This window comes from Platichthys flesus, chromosome 9 (genome assembly GCF_949316205.1).
Source record: "Platichthys flesus chromosome 9, fPlaFle2.1, whole genome shotgun sequence".
NCBI lineage: Eukaryota > Metazoa > Chordata > Actinopteri > Pleuronectiformes > Pleuronectidae > Platichthys > Platichthys flesus.
This window is the reverse complement of record NC_084953.1, coordinates 10386286-10411129: the sequence shown is the minus strand read 5'-3', so window position 1 is coordinate 10411129 and position 24844 is coordinate 10386286. Positions and strand designations below refer to the sequence as shown.

The 24844-nt window shown below is 40.0% G+C and overlaps 3 protein-coding genes across 3 annotated transcripts; all 3 read right to left on the bottom strand.

Moving 5' to 3' along the window:
* Nucleotides 1-809: 809 nt before the first annotated feature.
* LOC133960802 (5-hydroxytryptamine receptor 3A-like) lies at nt 810-13600 on the bottom strand. Its single transcript, XM_062395642.1, has 19 exons — nt 13574-13600; nt 13373-13427; nt 11768-11931; nt 11573-11617; nt 11340-11446; nt 10561-10730; nt 10047-10210; nt 9168-9378; nt 7927-8103; nt 7469-7745; nt 6473-6486; nt 5512-5675; nt 5252-5296; nt 4802-4908; nt 3692-3861; nt 3423-3586; nt 2664-2874; nt 2023-2235; nt 810-1899 (listed from the first exon to the last, which is right to left on the bottom strand). Exons 1-19 carry the CDS (start codon nt 13598-13600, stop codon nt 1619-1621), a joined length of 2766 nt encoding a protein of 921 aa, XP_062251626.1. The 3' UTR covers nt 810-1618.
* A 3900-nt stretch (nt 13601-17500) lies between these two features.
* LOC133960880 (receptor-transporting protein 3-like) lies at nt 17501-18815 on the bottom strand. Its single transcript, XM_062395736.1, has 2 exons — nt 18550-18815; nt 17501-17921 (listed from the first exon to the last, which is right to left on the bottom strand). Exons 1-2 carry the CDS (start codon nt 18696-18698, stop codon nt 17588-17590), a joined length of 483 nt encoding a protein of 160 aa, XP_062251720.1. The 5' UTR covers nt 18699-18815; the 3' UTR covers nt 17501-17587.
* Nucleotides 18816-20714: 1899 nt separating this feature from the next.
* On the bottom strand, nt 20715-22752 carry LOC133961300 (receptor-transporting protein 3-like). The gene is made up of 2 exons (XM_062396395.1): nt 22466-22752; nt 20715-21890 (listed from the first exon to the last, which is right to left on the bottom strand). The coding sequence occupies exons 1-2, from the start codon at nt 22612-22614 to the stop codon at nt 21560-21562; spliced, it is 480 nt and encodes a 159-aa protein (XP_062252379.1). The 5' UTR covers nt 22615-22752; the 3' UTR covers nt 20715-21559.
* Between the last annotated feature and the right edge of the window lie 2092 nt (nt 22753-24844).

The window sequence follows — 24844 nt, the reverse complement described above, 5'->3', positions numbered from 1 at the left end:
TAGAGAGGGAAATATTCCCTTACACACTCAATTAGCTGCATTTTAATTAAAAACCTAAAAGTGCAGCTTAAGCAAACAGTAAAGCAACATGTTGCATTCACCGTGGGTTGTCGACGTATGACAGATAAGACCCATTCAGGAGGAGAGGACGTTTTTTTCTTTTTGGGGGCTCCATTTTTTATGCATTTAAAAATGTAAAATAATCAGTGTGACTGTAGCCTCAGCTGAATGGAAATCCTCAACATCTTTTATTTTTTTTAGTTTGGTTTTCTGCCTTTCAGGGTCACAAGTTTCCATCTCAATCGGTGGCAGCCAGCACAGGAGGATGAACATGGGCCCAAAAACAGGTTTCATTAATCACATGGCTGTACACTCACTTTCTAAAGTTAAATGAACAAACAGCACAGCCTTTCTTATTTGAGCCTCACCTGGCACACTTTCCATCTGAATCACTTGGCCACCTGTCTACTTTGTCAAAACATCCCTATTGTACTTTTTGAGTAAAACGAGTTAAACAAGAATGTGTGAGTTTTCTGTGCCCCATTAGAATGTTCATCATATTGTTTTACGTTAGTGTGTTTATTCTGGCATTTTGCCCCGACCAGTACAAAGATTTCTAGCCCACACCTCAACGTGGAATAAGCGTGAATCAGATCTTAAACTCGTAACAAACACAACACGAGATGACAAACAAGAGACGGCTTTCGTAAGGGAGTGGCGGCTTGTTTTATTAGTTTCGAAATGAATATTTTTTTTCTAAAATGGTGGACACATTATGACCGCATTACATATTGACATGAATAATAATGAATAACAATGAATAAAGGGGAAGAACTTAAACAATTTATATCTTCTGGTGTGTCTATACGCTTCATGAATATTGAAATCATCGATCAATGAAGCCTTCGTTGCTTTTTCAGACATGAACTTTGGACAATGGCCGGAAAATTCGGTGCGAAGTTTATCTTTCACATATGAAGATGTATGGCTCCTCTTTTTTAACCTGAGATATTTGTGTTCTTTTGTATTTTACAACCATCTTGTGATGAAAATCATCAACATACCCGCTCACTTCTCCGGACTTGTCCAGGGTTCAATGCCTGTCTGAAAGTGGCTTATATTATAATTTCTTTATCAGAGAGTGTGTGGAAGTAGCAACAACTTTACAAACAAAAGAGAAAAGAATAAATGGAACCTGAAATTATACAAACATGGTTCATCAGCTGGAAGAGAACGAGTGGGACAAGAGAACAAGAATGATAGAAACCTGAAATGACACGTTACAGATCAAGATGGATTTCACAAACGTCTCAGTCTTACGGACCTACTGATGGGAAAAGAAAAGCAAAGAGAACTGGTGTTGCTTCACTGACAGTGCAGAAAAAACAAATGAGGGGATTAACAAGCGCTCTCAGATATTTGTTTCTGAAGAAAGAGATCATTTAAAGAATAAAAAGTAAATAAATTATTAAAATGAATAATGAAGGGAGGACAGATCAAGTGAGGTGTCATGTCACATTCAATTATTTCAAATAGAATTGTTTAACTGGTCTTTACATTTTCCTCTATCTACCTTGAAAACAATTAACAGGGTAAATAATGTGACCCTGCATCTAAATCAGGGGTCGTACGTCCGCGCCCACATGATGATGATGGTGATGAAGCTGACTGATATGAAGAGGACGTACAGGCCGAACAGCAGGCGGTCTATGATGAAACCCACCTGGATCCAATCCTCTGAACTCTGGCTCCCACCCAGATGCTGCTCCACCTGGAGGCGGAGACCCTGGAGCTCCTTACCCAGGCTCCTCAGCTCGTCCAGGGCCTGGTCCTTATTCAGAGGTCCTTTCTGCTCTGGAGCCTCGCTGTCCTTTTCCCCCACAGAGGAAACCTTCATTTCTGTTGCAGAGGGGACACAGGAAGAGGAGAGGGCAAATCTGACTATTTACTCTGACTTGACTACTTCTGCAAAGCAGGAAATGTTAACGTGTGTAAAATCAGATCTCAGGTCGGACCGGTTACCATGTGCTGAAGGGTTTTGGATCACTGTGACGTCTTGTAGATCTCGGGACTTTGGAGGAAGTCGCACCAGTCGGCCCAGGATATGGAGAACAAGGACTCTGATCCAGTGAGGGACTGCAGAGTAATGAGTGGAGCCGCACAGCAGGTTGGTGATCAGGATAGTCTCCAGCAGACTGGCCACCATCAGACCCAGGCACAGAGACAGGAACACATCTGGGAGAACAATGTGTGGGAGTTAGTGGCATCTAGTGGTGAAGTTGTCAGACAAATCACGTTCAAATGTTTATTGCCAAAGTAGAACAGGTTCGTTTTTGGCGTCTAGGCTCCGACTTAGTCACTCCCCCCCGGTATGATAACATAGATATGATGGGAGTGAGGAGCAAATATTTGCAACCCCCCCGTCGGGGCCTACAGGTGGATACTGGGGCGTAAGCAACTGGCAGCAATACTGACGCAGCAGCAGGGCAAGCAAAGGGAGTCATGGGAAATCTTCTCTGCTTAAAAAGACAGCGTGATAAAGTGGGTGTGTATTAAAGATGATTGTGGAGGGTGAGGTATGTCACTTGGTGTATGTCACATGATTGGAGCGTGCGGCTACCAACAACAAGAGATAAATATAAGTGAAAGCCTTTTCCACTGACTCATGAGAGGTATGGTGTTTCCTGTGACGGGCAGCAGGTCGTTCATGATGAGCAGGAAGACGGTGTAGCCCAGGATGAGGGTCATCTTGAAGGAGGAGCGGTCCACAGCCTGAGGAGGCAGCAGGAAGCTGAAGAGGTCCACCGTGATGAGGAAGCAGCTGGGGATCAGCAGGTTCACCACGTACAGGGTGGCCCGACGCCTCAGGGACACCTGCAGCAGAGTTCATACATTGTCGAAGTCAAGATGAGATGTATAGATGTAATGCATTGGATAGATAAAAACAAAATGTGTGTGTGTGTCTGTATGTGTATGGATGTGAGTGAGTGAGTGTGTGTATGCAAATTTGCAAGAGCAGTAGTACAAATAAATGATTCATTGAGGAAGTAAAAAAAAAGTGTAACATTTACAAAAATAGTTATATACAATTCAGTAAAATAATATTTAGAACGTTTGAGTTTAACATAAGTTTACATTAAAACACAGATTTAATATTTAAACATCCCGTTCAATAACTATACTTTAACTTTTTTAGGTATATTTTAGTGCATATTTTTTGTATGATATTCCTGCATAATCAGTGTGTAAAACTGTCAGTTCACATTATTCTCTGTGTCTTGCTAGTTTTTTTATTCAACCATTACCCTCTAATTCTTTACATCCCCTGTATCATCCTCTTAGCTTTCCTGCTGTTTCAATACATAACACAACACAAGAGTGCATATTACAGTAGCAATAAGTGTAGTGTAGGATTTCCTTACATAGAAACGAAGCTCCTCATAAAAGTCATCATGGTCAGCATCAAAAACAAATTTCTCCACTGTGATTCCAATCAGTTCCCACTCGCCCATAGTCGTCATAAATTCTTTCGACATTTCAAATATTTCCCCTGCAGGCCCTGGGAGGCCAATCTGTATAGAAGACTCTGAGAGGAAAGATATAATACAGTCAAAGCTTTGTCAGATCAGATCTACTTCTATTAAATTTGATACTTTATTGAAACTATACAGTTGCCCCCTAAAACCCTTACTGAGGTACACGTAGGAGTTGAAGCTTAAGCTGCAGTTCTGGACGTCGAACGGGAACATGTAGATGTTCAGTCTGCAGGAGCTGACCACTCTGACAGGTAGTTGATCCATAATAGAGCCGTCATAATACACATAGGTGTATGGAGTGAATGGAGCTGAGTTTTTCTCCATACTACAGAAAAAAAAGATATTAAACACAGTCAATTTCACTGATTTTATGATTTCTCATAAAACTTGTATCTCTTACAGTCCCTCCAGTTCAACTAGGAAAATAATTATTCATGTGTAAAAGTCGAGCTTTCGTAAGTTGAGGAAGTTTGTTGATTTATAACAGACTTTCTTACTGTGCAGATATAAGAACATTTTCAGGAGCTTATAATATATTTTTCAACAATTACAGTATTTTATAATCTGTTTATTGAGCAGCCTCAAAGGGTTAAGGATGCCTACATTTCAATGTACAGGTATTTGTGTTTAAAACTATATTATAGTGTGTTATAACCCATGAATTAAGTTTGCTCTCCATAGATGTTGAATGGGGGGGGGGGGGGCACTTCAGATAAGATAAGATGTTGATTTGTTTCGGTCAGAGACACAGAGTTAGCAGGTAGCATGTGGACATGGTGGAGGATTTAACAGGCAAAGAGCCTGACATTAGGGCCTAGAGGAGACCAGACGCTGAGCTAAAAGCAGAGCTACACTCATCAGGTGGACAGAAAAACAACCGAACAGAATGCCACTGTTGGCTGGCTTTGTAAATAGGCATCAGTTTGCTAAAATGATTGTGATTATGTACTGTAGTTAATAATTAAGAAGTTGTAGTTGTTAATAGCCTCACAAGTTTTTCTCAGCCAGCTATTGCTCAGACACATTTAATTACACTCTGTCCGCTGACACTGAGAGACAAAACCAAAAACTGGTTGAAAAAATAATTCATCCCAAAATAAAAAGCGATAGTGTTAATGTTATTTTGTTCTTTTTTTATTATTATTGATTACAAATCCTCTCCAAATCACCTTTTTTGTAGGAATTAATCAAAATCAGGCTTATTACATGTAAACATTTAACTGACATCTAAGGCTGTAGGGCTTTACATATTAGCTTGTACTTACAATTCATTAATGACCACATCTGGTACCCACAGTAGTTGTCTTGGGACTGTGATCGATGAAGTACCACACTGTTCTGGGTCCCACAAGATGAACTCGTTTGTCCAACTCTGCAACAGGAATCACACACATACATCAAGTACATTAATGGAACTTGAGCTCCCAGTGGATGTCTATATAGATATAGATATAGATATAGATATAGATATATATCTATATCTATATATATATAGATGTATATATATATATATATATAGTGTAGGTCTGAAGTTGTTGCCAAATTTGGACAGTCACATTTTATAATATAGTTTTACAACACTTGAAAACTTTATTTTGTCAAGAATAAGATACACTTTACATAATTTACTATATACTGACCTCTGCCTTTTTTCGAACATGAAGCAAGGTGATCAATTTGATCATTGCTTAGAAACTGAGAAATGAAGTACTTACTACAGTTTGCCAGATTAAAGTTGTCAAGATTTGGGCCTTTTCATCCTGGAAAAGAACAAATATTTACTTGTGGTCAATTCTCTTTAATGGAAAGTCACATTAGGTAATACAGACCTGGTGCGATGACTTTGTTAAGGTTGACAGAACCACAAACAGAATAACTGAAAGTTGTAAAACTCCAAAAGTATTATTATAAAGCTGACAAGCAATTGAACTTGGCCTCAGGCAGAATTGGTTGTGTTTTTTGTCGTGTCTCTTACCACCCCTAAAATGCCATACAGGATGAAGGAAATGTTGACATCGGTGATGGTTGTTATATTCCTGACGGGTCGAATGGCTCTCAGTTTGAAAACTGGTTTGAGAGCCTGCAGCAGGGAGGGTGCGTCCGGTTGAGAGCAGTTCATCATAAGGGAACTGCACTCGGCTGCAGAGGAAAAACCAAACAGTTTCCACAATGACCAAACACTGGGCAACTGTGGCTCCAGCAGAACCAAACACAGGTAAAATGAGGAATATTGATGAATAAATATGTCATGTTTCTCTTTACTGGATTTCACAAAGTGGCCTCTGTTTTCTGAACCACATGGGTTCCTCAATTCTTTTTTAATAATCAGTAACAAGCAGGAGCTCTATGTACATGTGACGATATGAGGTGAGCTGGACTTACCATTCATGAGAACAAAGATGAAGACGAATAGAAGCTTAGAAGGCTTGACTTTCCGCTGGCAGCACTAAAACATCAACACCGGGTCAAAAGCTGTTGTTAGTGTGTGTGGTTTCCTGGTGTTGAGAGCTGACCTGTCAAGTTGGCTTCACAGAGTTGAAATTTAATAGCTAGGATTATAAAGATACAGTTACTATTTTTATCGATGGTGTAATGGGACTTTATATCTTCAGTGTAAATGTTAGAGCTATTTTAAAAATGTTATGTTGCATGAAAAGGCCTGAATTCTACAGTCAATCCCAACATTAGGAAACCAGTGTTTAATATTCAGAGGTAAATTTTGTTTAAATATTGGAGTGCAGATGTAAAAAAGAAACTTCACTCATAAAACACATTTCTTGTTATCACAACCACACTAACTAGTTACTCTCCAAGTTTAAATATTTATTTAGAATTTTATTAATATAGATTTGGAATATAATGTTATTTTAAGTTGTGCACATATATACAACATGGCCTTGGGATACATTACAGAAGTACGTGGTAATTCACTGTACTTGGCATCTTTGTGCTGAATTAAGGAAGTTTTCATGTTTCAGCGATATTTTTTTCTTGACATTTTGTGGAATTGAGTCTTCACCTCCACCACAGCCAAAACCTTCAATGAATGAGAAGACCGACTGTGGGAAAATTATGTCCACATACTTTTGGCCATGTTGTGTAGCCTTTTTAACATATCAAATTGTTTGTCAATGAAACTGTAACGAAACAAGTGTTTGTGCTTTGATTGCGTCTCTTAAAAACAACATGATCTTAAGTAACTCACAATGTGTTCAAATTGTAGATACAAATTTGGCTAGTGTAATTTGAATGATAACTATAATGGTTCAATTCACAAGGGTTTAAGCGGTGGGTTACACATCATCAAAAACATTGCTTGGTTATTGCTTGTTTATTCGCTTTTTTAAACCAATCTACTAACTGTATATTTTTTATACATCTTCTTATTTAAGACTCCTTTTATTAAGAGTTTGTTAATATTTCTGATCATATTCTACATGAGCAAATGAAAGCCGTTACAAATCCTACACTATTTGATTACTTCATTTAGTTTTGGTGGAGTAAGTCATGGCAGATAACAATATTTTCTACTAATGTTAGCGTAGCTTAGCTTCTGCGCAGTGTGAGGATAGGTAAGGATTAGCAATACAAATTTTAAATGAACGAAAAGTAAATAAAATTATTGGAACACAATCAGTATGTTTGAAATAAATGTCAATCAAAAACTGAAAGAATTTTTTTCCAAGTACTTTTATTTTGCATACAGTGGTTCCCTCCATTTTAAAATTGCAAAAAGCAGACGAGCTATTTTAGTTTCTCACTACTGATACTATGAGCATTTGTTATACATTAACCATATAATAGACTGTATTTATTGCATAAATGAGAAAATGATCAGAAGCATTAAAACATTGTGATGAACTGATCAGAAACCGATTGAAACATTTGAATCACTATCACGCAAAATGGAGGATGTTAAAACAGAGGTCTACTGCTTGTATGAGTTCACCCAGATAATAATGATGGTAATGAAGCTGACTGATATGAAGAGGATGTAGAAGCCAAACAGCAGGCGGTCTATGGCAAAACCCACCTGGATCCACTCCTCGGAGCTCGATGTTCCACCAAGCTGCTGATCCACCTGGATCCGGAGAGCCTGGAGGTCCCTACCCAGGCTCCTCAGCTCCTGCACGGCCTTGTCCTCCACCAGTGGGCCCCTCTCGACTCGAGGCTCCTCCCTCTTTGCCACCACAGCACTTCGCTTTACGTCTGAAAAAAAGGATTGACTGTTATAATTTCATCCGGAAAATACTTTCACGACATTTACCACTTTGTTCCTTCTTTTTGAATTGACATCGCAGGGCAAAGAATAATGTTGACCATATTTTCTGTAATTCCGCATCATGAATATTTGTGTATTTGCCACTGTAAGAAAGCAGTAATTCAATACCTGAATCTTTAACCTTCTGTGGCAGGGGAACAAGACAGCCCAGCATTTGCAGGAAGAGCACTCGGATCCAGTGAGGGACTGGAGAGAAGTTTGCGGAGCCGCACAGTAGGTTGGCGATGAAGATAGTCTCCAGCAGACTGGCCACCATCAGAGCCAGGCAGAGAGAGAAGAAGACGTCTGATGCAGAAAGAGAAGAGAGTGTGTGTGAGGGATGTGAGGCCTGAACCAATGAGAAGCATCAGAAGGGCGCTGCTGTAAATACCCCAACCAGGCAATGCTAACTATTGTAATAATGCCATTTCATAATGATGAGGACAAATGGTTAACCTAAATAGGCTAGACAATTTGCCTCTAATGACATTGGTTGCAAAACTTAGGGCATTACTACACTAAATTATGTTTTTCAGACAATGCCATTGTAACATTATTCCGACCATATGATAAAAATATGCTTTAGGTTGTGTCCATACTCCTGACATAGTTTTATAACACGCCATATGAGGGTTAATAAACAGAGTTATCTTTGAATTAAGTTTTCCAAATCCTATTTTTTTTTATGCTGATCTTGACCTTTGACTGATCAGCTCTAAAAGTGAATAATTGGGGGGTACCCTACCAGGTAATAGTGTCGCCAAATTTGGTGAAAATCCATCTATTAAATACACACACACACAGACAAAAATAATTCCCTGCTTCTAGCTACAGTATGCTGGTGTGCAGGGTGATAGAATATTTACTTTATGTTCAGCAGGCGGACAGCTGCCGATGTCGGTCAAATATGTAAAAGTACTTCTACCCTTCTGCCTTCACCAGAAAATCACATGTAAATTATGTAAATGTTAATACATTCTGCCCACCGAATCAGTTTATGGCTAAGATGGAAATCCAGTTGTAACACTTGCCTGACGAGCCGCTCTAAACCTTCTAAGCTCTTTCGTGACGATCTGTGAACTAATGACCACAGATCCAATAATCTTCACCATCTACAGTGAGGGAGAAGTTCCAGCAGATTGGAGCTATCAACTTAATTCTTTCAATGAGTTAGCATTTGTGTAACGGTGCAAAGGGAGAAGGAAGAAGTACTGTTTTTACATCCTAGTCTAAACTTTCCTACACGTTAGTCAGATGGCTCACAGTATCCAATTAGCTCACAATTATATTTGAAAGGAACAAACCCTTGCTTTCAATTTCTGTCATATAACACTGCTACAAAACTGTTGTTTAATCTGAATGCTGCTGACTTATGAGAGGTATGGTGTTTCCTGTGGTGGGCAGCAGGTCGTTCATGATGAGCAGGAAGACGGTGTAGCCCAGGATGAGGGTCATCTTGAAGGCGGAGCGGTCCACAGTCTGAGGAGGCAGCAGGAAGCTGAAGAGGTCCACCGTGATGAGGAAGCAGCTGGGGATCAGCAGGTTCACCACGTACATGGTGGCCCGACGCCTCACTCTGATCTGCAAAGGGAAGACCGGAAATAAAAAACTAAGACACCCTCATCTTTTGCTCAGTTCAGTGTGGTTCTTATCGAATTATCAAAACTGTCTACTTTTACTTTGCTAAAAACTGAATATGGTAGAGAGAACTATATTGTAGTATCTGGCTGGCATCAGATATTTAAATGCGGGGGGGGGGGGGGGGTATTTAGTTTTCTACTGTCCCTTTTATTGTAAAGTACATAAAGCTACTGATTTTGTAAGATGAAGAAAAATATTGATTTTGTAAATATGGATGATGCACATAGAATTATCTGTCTCTGCTTGAAACTTTTAAATTAGCCAGATATTTGGAGAAATTATGTCAATTTATAGATTTCCATAAGTGATCATTTGGAATTTTTCTTTTGGTGTGTGTGTGTGTGTGTGTGTGTGTTTGTGTGGTTCTTCTGTTTTTCTTTTTTTCTTTTGTGTATGTATTACCAGAAGAGGATGTATGTGTCTGTCAATTAAGGTTGTCGTGTAATAACAATAAATGTATGTATGAATTTATGCAGTGAATTATTGTTGTCACACCCCAGTCCACTTATCTTTACTGTAGCTGTACATCTAGGGACTTGAATTGGATCGATGTCTGTAACGATGTTGTATCTACAGTCATTCACAAAGTGTACAATCAATCCACGTACATGAAATGCCAGCTCGTCAATAGGTACACCATTAGTAAAGTCTAGGGTATGTTTGGTGGAGGTGATTTCCAGCAGCTCCCATTCCCCCAGTGTGGTCATGACATTCTTGGAGTCCTCGGTGATCTGATCCATAGATTTGTTCAGGAAAACAGTAATGTCTGACGCTGAGGAGAGAAGAGCAGAGAACTGTATCCTGTTCATCAGTGGAAACATGTGCTCCTCCCTCTCACATGACCCACGCTCAATAATCATCCTAACTCTGACAAAGAAAGAAGGAAAAAAAATACATAATAGTAGCAGCAGAACACAGTGTGAAACTCTCTAATGTGCATAGTCTACAGGTTAACTCATGCTTAGTAATCAGATACAACCCTTTAACTTAAGCGACTGCGTCTCAGGAGAAAGAGCAGTTTGTCCGTTAACCAAAAGGTTGGTGGTTCTTTCCCCTGCAAGCTGAAGGGTCCTTATTGCCCCCGACAGCATAAGGAAATGAAAACACTTTGAGTTGTCTCACCAATATGGATGTAGGAGTTAAATGTCAAAGTGCAGTTCTGTATGTCGAAGGGGAAGTTGTAGATATCGAGGTTACAGGAGCTGACAACTTTGGCCGGATAAGCATCATGCGTCCAACCATTGCTGTAGAGGTTCAGATACGGGACAGTAGGGGCTGTGTTTTCATCCATGCTGCAGGACGAGAGAAAAGCATAGGAGTTTAGCACTGTCTTAACTTTTTCCGATGTTCAAGAGTCTATTTGCATTTCAGAGTTCAGATTTTAAAACAATACTTTCATCTAATTCTCTTGCAACTTGAGCTTATTTTGCGTTGAGAATTCTGTATTCATTTATTATGCTCTTATATTCATGGTGGACAGCAAAAATATATTCATAACTTACATTGTCCACATATCCAATGAAGATTAAAAAAGAAAAGAAAAACTTGAGAAGGAACAGCAATAGAATGATCCTGGCAAAAAGTATTGCCAAGTTTGTTTGACCAAACATTGGCTAATATTATAATATTTATATGGTGCAAATACTCACTGGAGCAGCAAGGCTATAGTTTTTCACAGTGCTTAGCTTAGCTGGAAATTACTGAACCTTTTATACAAATTAAATATGAAGATTGCATAGCTAGTTATTAAATTTACATCTCCCTCAGCAATAAATATATTGAAATGAAAAAACTACTTGGTTTTTGTCAGGTTTATAGAATTTGTTCTTAATAAGGAAAATTTCTAATGTCACCACTCTAACTTTAACAGAGATGCATTTTTGCTGTGTCAGGTCACTCACAATTCATTGATGACAATATCTGGAATCCAGAATTTGTCCCTGGGCAGAACGATCTTGTTGGTGCCACACTCGACTGGATCCCAACTGACCAGCTCGTTTATCCACCACTGAAACATCCAAACTGGTGTCGGTGCACAGAGCAGCTTATACACTTATTAATATTCACATCACACACGCACACACTGATCACACAGTTTCCCTGAGACATTAAGGTGGACGAGTGCAGGACTTACATAGTGGAGCCACAGGTACGTGGTCAAGAGTTGAGCCTTTTCATCCTGGAAGACAAGAGGAGAGATCTTAAGACACCAAAACATTGTCAATGCTAATCAATATGAAGTTTATGACACATTTATTATATTCTCAAACTTGTTGGACTATGTGCTAGAGCTAATGAGTTTGACTCCTCATCAGAGAGTTGAACGTACCACTCCTAGTATTCCATACAGGGTGAAGGAGATTTTGACGTTGGTGTTGGTCGTCATGTTCATGACGGGTCGTATGGCACTCAGGTTTAAGATTGGAGTCAGCGCCTCCAGCAGGACCGGCTGATCTGCCTGAGAGCAGTTCACCCTGATGGCACTGCACGGAGCTGGTGGGACCATCAGAGATTATTATGGTAATGTTCTTTATTAACGTTAGTGACTTAAGTAAAAACGATTTCAGCTAATAATTTCTTTCTGCTAGTTTTCGAATTTCATAAACAATAAACAGTAACTACAATTTCCAGCATTTCCATTACTTCCATCCTTTTTTTTGTTGATTCGATTTGTCTTCACATAATTTAGTATTTATTTACTGTAGCTTATATGTATTATTATTATTATTGTACAACATACATTACTTTCTTGAGGTAAAGTTAAGCCTGAAACATGCTTCTGCGACTGCGTCTGCGTCTTTTCACGCCGCTGTGGCGCAAGACTCGTTTTCATTCATGCTTCCCCAACCGTTGCGCGTCTTACAAAGCAATTCCGCGCCAGAACACTAGGCGGAGTAATGCTTTTTGTCGAGACGACCTTAGAGACGCCTTCTTTCTTCTTCGTCGATTGTTTATTTACATCGTAGCCTTTTTCTGGCGGACAAATCCGCCAGTCAGTGACAGGTTATACAAGTGATCATACTATCGGATATCTTCTGCCAAGTGCTCTTCTATTTGGTCCATATTCGTTCTTCTAAATCTTCCGTGATTTCTGCCGGTATTATGGGGCATGAAACCGGAAATGCAGCTCCAGAAGGGATGTAGAGCAGACCAATCACAGCCTTGCGGGCTGAGTGAGCTTGCGGAGCTTTGCCGTAAATTTTAGAAAAGGGGGTCGACACCCGTCAGCACGTAAGGAGGGATACATAAGCACGTAAGGGACCCGGAAGGGCTCTTGCGCTTACGGGCCCGTGAAAACGCAGAAGCATGTTTCAGGCTTAAGCCTGAAACATGCTTCTGCGACTGCGTCTGCGTCTTTTCACGCCGCTGTGGCGCAAGACTCGTTTTCATTCATGCTTCCCCAACCGTTGCGCGTCTTACAAAGCAATTCCGCGCCAGAACACTAGGCGGAGTAATGCTTTTTGTCGAGACGACCTTAGAGACGCCTTCTTTCTTCTTCGTCGATTGTCTATTTACATAGCCACTGCGGCTCCTCGTAGCCTTTTTCTGGCGGACAAATCCGCCAGTCAGTGACAGGTTATACAAGTGATCATACTATCGGATATCTTCTGCCAAGTGCTCTTCTATTTGGTCCATATTCGTTCTTCTAAATCTTCCGTGATTTCTGCCGGTATTATGGGGCATGAAACCGGAAATGCAGCTCCAGAAGGGATGTAGCGCAGACCAATCACAGCCTTGCGGGCTGAGTGAGCTTGCGGAGCTTTGCCGTAAATTTTAGAAAAGGGGGTCGACACCCGTCAGCACGTAAGGAGGGATACATAAGCACGTAAGGGACCCGGAAGGGCTCTTGCGCTTACGGGCCCGTGAAAACGCAGAAGCATGTTTCAGGCTTTAAGGTCACAAACACAGATATTGTGCAGAGAGAAACTCTTACCTGGGATTAGGATAACAAACACAACCAGAGTGGATGTGACAAATGGAAAAAGCCCCTAAAATGAACACAGATGAAAGACTGTTATGGACCGATAAATGATGTGGGTAAAGCTCATCAGTTATAACATGGAGATTTAAAATAACAGAAAAGAAATAACACTTCATCACATACAGAATATGCACTCTGAGGAAGATAATTTACCTTCAGTGTCACGCCCTTGGATGTCATGATGTCGAGAGTTAAACCTATATACTCCTTCAGGGTGCTGTGCCTATAGAGAGAAATAACCAGCATCACGGTGTTAAATGGGAGCATTTGATTTACTCCGTAGAATAGTCACATCGAATTTAAACTGAGGTGATCTATAAATAACCAACCCACCTGTTACTTACCTGTGAGACTTGCTCTTGCATTACTAAATTCAGCCTCAGTGGCCAAGATATACATAGTGCCACGGGCAAATGATGTGGGAAATGGAAAACTCTGTAAGGCTGCTACTTTCCCTGTCGGTGGTTTCATACAAAACAAAGCACAACCACAGTGAACGTCTGGTGCCTCGGTGTGTGACTGGGAGACGGTGGCGACTGACCACGACAGAATCATTGTCACACCTGCTGGTCGGATGCAAATAAATCGTGGAGGCCCCGTGAGAAACAGGTGTCCTCTGGTGTCAGCTCCAGCCCACCCACCTACCTCCCTTGTGATGTAGGTCTCGTCAAAATAAACTGGCAGTGTCTTTATGTCTTTATGTGTAACTTTATGTCATACTTGTGCAGTGCCCATTCTTAACCTGCCTGTTTGGAACTTTCTCCAATTATTATTTCTCGTCATTAGTGAGTCCAGCTAAAGTTTTACAGTTTACTGTTTTATTGTTTTTGTGCTGGACGTTGTGTGCAGAGCTCTTTATCAACAGGCTGTGGTGCAGAGTAAAGACAGAAACGTTTGTGATCATCCTCCCTGGTTTGTCTGTATTGAATATTTCATAGTCATTGTTTTTATAAAATGAAACTGAATTTGCTTTACTACTGTTCATGTGTGTTGCTATTGTGTAAGTTTGAATAGTTTACTTAACTGCTGTTATTTTTTCATACATTGCATTTTGGCTATTTTAGGGGTCTGTTTAATCAACAATCTTCGCATCCAAGTTAATAACTTTTCAAAATAAAAGCTCTGTAGTTGGTCTTGTTATAAGCATTACAGCAACGAAAAAGAAACCTTGTGCTTTAATTCTATGAATGTTGCTGGCATGAAAAGGCTCAGCACCCATGTCGCATGTCAGGAAATAAAAATAAACAAATTATCGCAATGATCTGAAGGCCATTTTGAGCCACAGTTTGACCACGATGTTGTCCACTGCTGTAGTTTATTCATGGGCGTAGAAGAAGACATGTTCAACTCAGTCCACAGACTGAAGACACACTGCCCCACCCCCACTGTCTGCGACAGAGTGCTGGTTGCCTGTTTATTCAATTTGTATTATTTTTTGAATTAATTCGGGTAGGCAAGTCAAACCAGTCTTGTGGAATTAGTAGGTAGATAAAAAACAACAACTTTTGGCTCCATCTTTTAAGTGACGGCCAGCACACCACAAGTGTCTTTAGTACGGCCTTGTATGGTATACCCATGCAGTCCATCAAGCACCTGTGTTGGAAAAATAGCAAATGCACTCACACCCATCTGAGACATGTAAGTCTGAAATAAAAAAATAAGGTGTGGTCAGGCACATTGTTGTCTTGATCAAGAAAAACCTGTTTTCGTTGAGAGCTACTAAGTTGTAGGTGACAGCTGCACAATAGAAAGCTGAGAGCTGCACACAGCCAAGTTTAAGCATTTCTGAATAACCATTTGCGAGCCTGATGTTAATAGGAGACAGCTTCAGAACATGTCAGATGAAGAGAAGGCAAATTGTGTACGGGGAGAGATGGACAGAGAAGAGCCAATAGTCACAGCTGAGCCCCAATCTGACACAGCCACTGAGCTAGCAAGCATCAAGACCATGCTGCAGGTAATCGCAAAAGACATCAGTGAAATAAAAGGGAGCCTTGATTCCCTCCAGACCACAGCTCAGCAGAACCGGGGAAGAATTACTGAGACTGAGACATGCATCTCCATGCTGTTGGAGAAATGCAACACGAGGGATGGGAGTGTAACTCTAGTCGTGAAAACTGTGACATACCTGAAGGACGAGAGACGCCGTAATGGTGTTATGGACAACTCAGAGAAGGGAGATATGGATGTGTTTGTGTGCACATTGTTGAAGGAAGGATTGGGTTTGGACATGAACTGATTGGAGATTGAACATGCACACAGGTGCGGAACTAAGCCAAATCCAGATGCGAGCCACAGCTGACACATCCTGGTGAAATTCCTCTGGTTCAGTGGTGTACTTGAAAGTTGTATTTGAGTAAAAGTACAGGTATTTACCTGAAAGTGACTCCGGTAATAGTGAATGTCAGCCATCAGAAAATGACTTGAGTCAAAGTCTTAAAGTAGCTCATATTCAATGTTCTCAAGTATCAAGAGCATCTGGTGTTGAAATGTATTTAAGTATCAAAAGTAAAAGTACCTAAATTATTTGTATAGTAGGCCTATACAGACACAAACAACCCAAAATGTTTCTCTTCAGGCTTTATTTCAACTGATTGAAAGATTATAACTAAAATATACATATACTTTACAATTTTACAAATGTTTCACCCCAGATGCTGAGGTTCAAATAGTAATGGACTAGTGCATCTGAACCTCTAGGGACAACAGAGGACCAACACAACTGAATAAACAAGTGCCTCTTGTGTCTGCCTAACAACACTAACAGACCACAGTATAACCAAAAAAACATTCTGTAAATATCACTAAACATGGACATCTCACTTTCTAATCAGTACCAAGAATGATTCACAATGCCCCTTATGATAACGCAGCAAAAGGAAACAAGTTATAGGCACACAAAATAGGACAGATTCCCTCTTTTGTTAACAACCTGCACAGTGCTAAGAAAAAAAATCACTAGACACGTCTAGTTTTGCTGCAGGCCAAATTTCAGACAGAATAATGAAGACTTAACTGAACAGAGCTCTTGCATGAGCACCCTGGTTATTCTAAAGGGAATAAATGGATGGGGAATGTGCTCACGTTGATTAACTCCCTATCCTTTGTACACACGTCGCCACTACCCATTGGATGGTTTAGTGAGTCAAGGATCGGCCCTGCCCGAGTTGGTGATAGCCCTGGCGGAGCGCCGATAAGACGATCAAACTTGACTATCTAGATTCTAAAGGAAGTATAAACCTAACCCTAACTCTTAACACAGTTTCTAAAAGGTGAACCTGCTGAGGGATCATTACCGGTACAGCCTGCTCGACCCCGACGGTCAAACACGCTGCCGGGCCTGCGCATCTCCGGAGGCAGGGTGCACGCTAATGAGCGAGAGAGAGGTGCACCGTTGCGTCAACCTCCGCTGCTCAAGTAACGAGCCAATTTTGAGAATATAAAAAGTAGAAAGCACAGAAATTTGCATTCAAATTTATCGAGTAAAAGTAAAAAGTAGTCTGGAAAATAAATACTCAAATTTAGTACAGATACGTGAAAAATCTACTTACAGTAACAGAAACAAAGTATTTGTACTTTGTTACTTCCCACCTCTGGGGACAAGCAGTAATGAGCGGGAAGGCCAGCTTAAAGACATTTGAAAGTGTATCTCCTCTTTGTTTACATGGGTAACATGGTCACTTATGCCCGGAGACCAAAGCCTACTGTTTTAATCTTACATCACACACAGAAGTTTTTATTATATTGACTAATGCACAGACAAGACCTCTGCACAACATTCACTTTTCTTCTACATCTTTAAAACACTTCTCTTTTCCTATCCGCAAATATTTTCCGTTTCTCTACACCACACCTCCGCCTCCACTGTATAGGACAATAGAAAGATAAGTCAGATTTACTCAATGTTTTCATTTTGAAATAAGTGGAAAAACGCTTGTTTCATCATACGAAGAGAGACAGAGAGAGAGTTTTTTTTGGAAATGATAGTTTAATAAGAGCATAACAACAAATTTAAAAACTCTTGTTACAATCTCAAATCAACACACCCCTCCCCCCAGGATATTAAATCTGGGCAAGGTATTATTTTTAGGTCCATTTATTAAGAAAACGGAGTTACAAGCGATGCCAAAAGCAACGGCAAAAAACTTTGGGATCATGAAGCAAGGTTCACTCGTTTGTACAGAAGCCTAGCTTGCATCCCTCGCAGTGGGCAGGCTCGTGGGGACGAGTGTTATCGGGCTTCTTCTGAACGTATTCGCCGCCCTTCGGGTTTGTTTCATTGTAGCAGTTCATTCCAATCTTCATCACCAGGCTTTCCATGAGGTTGCGGAGGTTTTCCATCTCTACGGTGGGATCCTCCATCCGGGCATCGCTGCACCTATTGCAGCTCTGACGCAAGCGCCTCACTTTGACGGTGCCCGTGCTGCCCTCCAGGCGCATGTGGAAGACCACCATCACTCGGTCGGAGGACCAGTCCCTTCGACACAGGCTGCACTTAAACCTTCAGATAGACAGATGGCTTAATACACAGTGTGGATATGAAACTGACAATAGTGTAAATTTTCTTCAACAGGCCTTTCCTTTAAGTCACAGATATTCTCTATATTTGATTACATGTGTTTGCTGTGGGGCTGCTGTTTAAATTTTATTTATTTGTCTGGTTCAAAATCTAAGAAGAACCAATATCGCTGCTGCAGGAAAACCTCCTGGCCAAAATGTCCTCACTTTGGAAGATCTAGGCTCAAAATTGTCCTCACAAAGATGAAAGGACAAGTACACATACATTCATGCTTGAACAAAAGTCACATTTAAAATGAAGGTCTAAAAGTCTGTCTTTAACTTTCTGTTTAAATTGTTTTATCCTGTGTGACATTAGCCCCTGTTCATTTCTAAGCCAACAGTTTTGATCTAATTATGTTCCTTACAGAGTGTAATATATATCATCAAATAAAAAGCATGTGTATGATAGATGTGGCATCCGTCACATTTGGAAATGTAAATAATGATCGAAATGTAAATGATAAAATAAAATCATTTTTTTTAACTTATTTTTGGAGGTTATTCTACAACCTATCATGTAGTATCTGAAGTCTACCAGAATCCTCTGCAGTGTTCAGCAGTACACTGACCATGCACTGGTCCGCCTAATGTACTCCTTCCATCCGGGCTGAAGACATCTGGGGTCAATATTGGAATCAAACTCCAGATTCCAGGTGTCTCCACGCTGGAGATCTTTGGCTGCTTTCTTGAAGGTAGACCTCCACATTCCCAGATCCATCCTGTCAGAGCCGTTGGTGCTGGTGGTTCAGTAAAGTCTGACAGCTGATCAGGGCAGTAAAAGAAAAGCTTGAGAGGACAACACGTCAGCCTGGTCAACTTTACTGCTGCTGCTGCCTGTGAGTGCAGATCTTATATTTATATGTTTTTGTCCTCCGGCCAACAGGAAGTGATGTGGCACTGTCACAGATACTTACAGGAAAGTGAAACTAAATATTGGATCCTTTAAATTTAGTTTTATTGTGGTTTGGAGGATGAGGGTGAGGAGAGGCTTGTGCTGTTATGACATGTTGATTATCATTAGTCACTGAATGGGCCAGCTGTGAAAAAGATGAATATGCTCTTGTTTGACAGAACAAATTGAACTGCTCTCTGTTTTGATGAGTCATTGTGGTCCCTTATATCCGGAGGTCAGAATCCAAAAACATTTAAAAAAAATGTCAACGTAACACACAAAATAATTATGAGTTGTGTGGATTTACTGATGGACTCTGGTTTATTTGTCCTTATTTGCCAAGAAGAGAAGCACCTGAATAACTGACTATAATCAGGATGCTTGGGAAATATAAATATTGGGCTTCAGTTTTCCATAGTTGTTCTGTTTGTGCAGTAGTGCCACCTACTAGAGCTTTTCTGCACTGCACCCTTCAAACAGTCCATCTTTTGGTGCAAAGTCTGCTCTGTCTAACAACCACACATCCTTTCATGGACATCGCAGTTTGCGAGTGGCTGATTGAGGGATCTTGACTCGCTCCTCCTACAGATCAGTTGAAGTTTTGCTCCTTTCTTCTTCGTAACATGTTTTTGGTGATCGTAGAAAAGAGCTTGATTTTAACTTCATCTCTCCACTTGTTTCCAAAATAACTGGCTCATCCATATGTCTCTGTCTGTAGGCCTGCTGTACTGTACCTTACTGTACCATACCATAGTGTAATGTCCTGTGCACTGCACTGTACCATAGTGTACTTCTATACAGCTTTATCATACCTTTAGAGCAGGGGAGACGGGGGTCCGCACCCCTTCCCCCCTCCGTCCTGGAAATAACCGATTTATGCCCTTCATGAAGTGTATTGATGATACAGAAGTAAAAATTGCTTGTTAAAATAAAAATGCAGGCTTTCATACCAAAGTACTTTATCATTCTAGATGATAATGTAGTAATATGCTACTGGACATGCTGTTCTAAATCGTTACATTGTAATGAATTCGATTTAGACTAGAGGGTTAATATTATATAGTGGATAGTTTTAATTTGAATCACTTTATTTTTTCTTCACTGGAGCTTTCTTGAAGAAAAATTTTGTTTTCTTGATTCTTGTTGTTCTGGGTTTGTACCCTCATGGTTGAATGCACTTATTGTAAGTTGCTTTGGATAAAGGCATCAGCTAAATGAAATGTAATGTAGTGCAATGTAATCTTGGATAATATCAAATCATCATCTACTATTTTTTATTTATTTTTTTTATAAAATTTGAATGTGACAGAAGTCAAAACCTGTTGGCTGCACTGTTCTGTTCGGTAGTGATAATTTATCTTTTATCTGTCACAGTTCCCGCATTGTATTTAATCTTTCCTTTTTTCTAATATATCCATTTCATATATATATATATATATATATATATATATATATATATATGTACATCGCACATTTGCTTGAAGGTTGACAAGCAATGAAAAACCTAGAAAAACCTCTTCTGCCCAAGGGAATCATTTGTATTTCCGCCACTTAAAGGTGTTCCAGTTTTCTTCTAGTTTGGCTGGGAGTCTACAGCACTTTTTCAGCAACTGAACTGATACATATTAAGGAGAATATATATACCCCCCCCCCCCCCCCACACACACACACACCTGTATAAAGTGTTGTCCCTTTATGGCCTCCGTTAAAGACAAATCTCAGATCAGGTGAAATAGTGCCAAATCATTTGAACTATTTGCAAGGACACTGCTGAATTTGTTAAAGCTTCAAGGCTGTACAGTGCTCATCACAGTGAAGTTCATATTTGTGAAACAGAGGGAGCACTTTCAGACTTTGAGGGTGGATTTTTTATTTGTGTACTTCATCCTGTCTGTACAAGTGGTCCAGGTGGCTCTAAAGTCAGCTGATGTATAAACTAAATGAACAGCTTGTTAGAAAGATTCCTGTGCCTGTTCACCATTTCTCTTTTTGCACAATGGGGCTGTTTGTCCTGTCCAGCGAACTGAAAGTGATGTCGTCCTGACAACTGTTAGAGGAAAACGAAACTTAAGTTTCCGGTTAGATAATGACCAGGGAGGAGCACTGAAGTCTCATGTTGCTCAGCTCGATGTCAACACCAAATAAAAATACATTTGCACACAGAATATGAAAGTGTTACTCCTCTTTGTTTACATGGGTAACATGGTAACTTATGCTCGGAGACCAAATCCTACTGTTTTAATCTTACATCACACACAGAAGTTTTGATTATATTGACTAATGCACAGACAAGACCTCTGCACAACATTCACATTTCTTCTACAACATTAAAACACTTCTCTTTTCATATCCGCCATTATTTTCCATTTCTCTCCACCACACCTCCGGCTCCACTGTATAGGACAATAGAAAGAAAAGTCAGATTTACTCAATGTTGTAATTTGAAATAAGTTGACAAACGCTTCTTTCCTCGTAAGAAGAGTTGAGAGACAGAGAGAGTTTTTTTTGTAAATTATAATTTAATAAGAGCATAACAACAAATTAAATACTCTGTTTACAACACACCCCTCCCCCCCAGAATATTAAATATGGGCAAGGTATTATTTTTAGGCACATTTATAAACAAAACAAAGTTAAAAGTGATGCCAAAAGCAACGGCACAAAACTGTGTGATCACAAAGCGTGGTTCACTCTTTGGTACAGAAGCCTTGAATACATCCCTCGCAGTGGGCAGGCTCGTGGGGACTTTTGACTTCGATCTTCGTGTAATTGTAGTTGCCCTGATCCAGGTCTTCGTTGTAGCACTTAATTCTGATCTTCTTCACCAGGTTCTTCATGAGGATGGTGATGTTCTCCGGCTCTACGATGGGATCAACCATTGGGGCATTGTGGCACCTTTTGCAGTTCTGACGGAAGCGCTTCACTTTGACGGTGCCAGTGCTGCCCTCCAGCTGCATGTGGAAGTACACCATCACTCGGTTGGAGGGCCAGCCCCTTCGACACAGGCTGCACTGAAACCTTTAGATAGACAGATGGATTAATATGGATATGAAACTGATAGTAGTATAGATTTCCTTCAACAGGCCTCTCCTCTTAGTCTCACCCACTATTTAAATATAACTTTACATCATACATCTCTTATTCAAACCATAGCGACACAGATGTTATCTATATTTGATTACATGTCTTGCTTTATGGCTGCTGTTTCAATGGTATTTATTTGCCTGGTTCAAAATCTAAGAACAGCCAATATCTCTGCTGCAGGAAAACATCCTGGCAGAATTGTCCTCACAAAGATGTGAGGACCATAACACATACATACATGCTAATACTTTAACTGAAGTCACATTTCTATTCCAACAGATTTAATCTCATTATGATCCTTACAGAGTGTAATAGATATCTTCAAATAAAAAAACTTGTGTATGATACATGTGGTATATGCCTCACATTTGGAAATGTAAATAATGATCAAAATGTAAACAATGAAATAAAAGAAATATTTTTACTTATTTTTAGAGGTTAACCTACAACATGTCATGTAGTATCGGAAGTCTACCAGAATCCTCTGCAGTGTTTACCAGTAAACTAACCTTGCACTAGTCTTCCTGATGTACTCCTTCCATCCGGGCTGAGGATGTTCTGGGTGAATACTGGAATCAAACTCCAGATTCCAGGTGTCTCCATGCAGGAGACCGTCAGCTTCGATCTTGAAGGTAGACCTCCACTCTTCCAGATCCATCCTGTCAGTGCCGATGGAGCTGGTGGTTCAGTAAAGTCTGACAGCTGATCAGGGCAGTAAAAGAAAAGCTTGAGAGGACAACACGTCAGCCTGGTCAACTTTACTGCTGCTGCTGCTTGTGTGGGCAAGTCTTTTATTTATATGTTTTTGTCCTCCGGCCAACAGGAAGTGATGTTGCACTGTCCCAGACACTTACAGAGAAATGAAACTTAACAGTGGACTCCTTAAATTTAGTTTTATTATGGTGGGGAGGAGGAGGGTGAGGAGAGTTTTGTGTTGTCATGACAGATGTTGATAATAAACATTAGTCACTGAATGGTCCAGCTGTGAAAAAGATGAATATGCTCCTGTTTGACAGAACAAACTGAACTGCTCTCTGTTATCATGAGTCATTGTGGTCCCTTATATCCGGATGTCAGAATCCAACAACTTTTTTAAATTTGTTACATCGTCACACACAAAATAATAATGAGTTTTGTGGATTCACTGACAGAATCTGGTTTATTGGTCTTTATTTGCCAAGAAGAGAAGAACCTGAACAGCTGACTCAAATCAGGCTGCTTGGGAAATAGAAACTAAGGTCTTCAGTTTTCCATGGTTGTTTTGTTTGTGCAGTAGTGCTGCCTACTGGAGGTTTTCTGCACTGCACCCTTCAAACAGTCCATGTTGTGGTGAAAAGTCGTCTCTATCTAACAACCACACACCCTTTTCATGGACGTCACAGTTTGCAAATTGCTGATTGAGGAATCATGTATATGCATGGAAGCTCAATGTAATAAACCAATAAAAAAAGCATTAAGGTCTGATTGCTCATTCGCAGGTTTAATGATTGAAGGGAAAGCAATTGAATTACAGTTATTTGTAATTGTACCTTATTATGGGCCTCTAGATAATGAGGAATCAATACAGAAAGGCCTGAATCAACCTTTGGCTCCAGTGTAATCAGACATTTTATGGCCTTTTCCCGCTGCTTTTGCAGCAATTAAACTGAGCAAACAGGGTTGACCCCTCTGGCTTTCTGATACGAGCATGATTTCAAATGATTATCTTTAATGATACGAATAAAGCATCATGTAGATTTGAAAGAACCTCATTTGATTTGTGTTGTTTTGCGAGTGAGTGTTGTCCAGTACTGGATTTAATGTAGATGCAGATGTTGGACGGTTCTAAATCAGGAGGAAGCCTTGATATTATAAAGACATTTTAATTTGGCCTGCATATGATAAATACTCAAATATTTGTGATTGAATACAAAAAACAATGATTTGAAATTGTACAGTTTATTGTGGAAACATCCATCCACAGTTTATTTCACTAAGCAGGTGGAGTGAAAACTGAGAAATGGGAAATTTGAATGTAAAGTTTCCAGTCTCCGCACGGCTATCAGAGCCTGAAACTGATTATTGGACCGTATCTGGTCTTTTTGGATTCTTGTCAGGGAAGTGAAACCAGGAGATCCTTGTATGTTCTGATTTGATTGCAACTGAAGAGGCCTTGAAAGAGGCTGGGTTCAGAAATCAAGATAAAGACCTCTGCGACTTGGATGTGACTTCTATGAATATCACCCTACTTCACGATGGGCTTAAAGGAAGCAAGGGTGAAATGAAAGAGAAGGAGGAGGTAGTAGTGACATTTCAGACGATCCTTGTATCACAAAAAAAAGGCCTTTTTCCTCGGAGGAGACAGAACAATGAGAACAAAGATCAGAAGCAGGTATTTTTGGTTCTTCTCACACTGATGAAGTCAGAAATTCACATAGAGTACAAGATACGGTAAGGATTAGATAGAAGGTTTAGGTTGAGCCTTTCTTAGTAGAGTGGTTGACATTTGAGAAACCTAAAGGAGATGCGCCCTCGGGCCTTAACCCCAAACCTCAGACAGATCAGTCATAACACTGGACAGCTTCCAGGTATGAATAAACGTTACTCTGTGATCATAAAGGTCTTTATTCTTATTATTTCCATCCATCCATTATCTATAGCGCTTATCCTTTGAGGGTCGCAATGTCAAACTGTAAATATCAACCGTTCCAATAGCCAACCTCCCTTTTTTTCTACAATCTAGTGTTCATCATATAATGCACTGTTTTAAAAATGTTCAATTCATTATTGCTCTAACATGTCACAGGTGATTCCGTGAATAAACCTACTTGGCAATAGACCACATTTGTCACAGTGATTCTTTTTATCATTATTTTAACTGATGTCAAAGATCTCATAGTGTTTTCTTG

Excerpts from the sequence above, each read along its gene's own strand:
- LOC133960880 (XM_062395736.1), bottom strand. The coding sequence starts at position 18,698 with ATGGATCTGGGAATGTGGAGGTCTACCTTCAAGAAAGCAGCCAAAGAT. Across the intron at positions 17,922-18,549 it reads ATTAGGCGGACCAGTGCATG|GTTTAAGTGCAGCCTGTGTC; the intron begins GTCAGTGTACTG and ends GTCTATCTGAAG.
- LOC133961300 (XM_062396395.1), bottom strand. The coding sequence starts at position 22,614 with ATGGATCTGGAAGAGTGGAGGTCTACCTTCAAGATCGAAGCTGACGGT. Across the intron at positions 21,891-22,465 it reads ATCAGGAAGACTAGTGCAAG|GTTTCAGTGCAGCCTGTGTC; the intron begins GTTAGTTTACTG and ends GTCTATCTAAAG.
- LOC133960802 (XM_062395642.1), bottom strand. The coding sequence starts at position 13,600 with ATGACATCCAAGGGCGTGACACTGAAG. Across the intron at positions 3,587-3,691 it reads CAACTCCTACGTGTACCTCA|AGTCTTCTATACAGATTGGC; the intron begins GTAAGGGTTTTA and ends CTTTCCTCTCAG. Across the intron at positions 2,236-2,663 it reads AAACACCATACCTCTCATGA|ATGTGTTCCTGTCTCTGTGC; the intron begins GTCAGTGGAAAA and ends TTGTTCTCCCAG.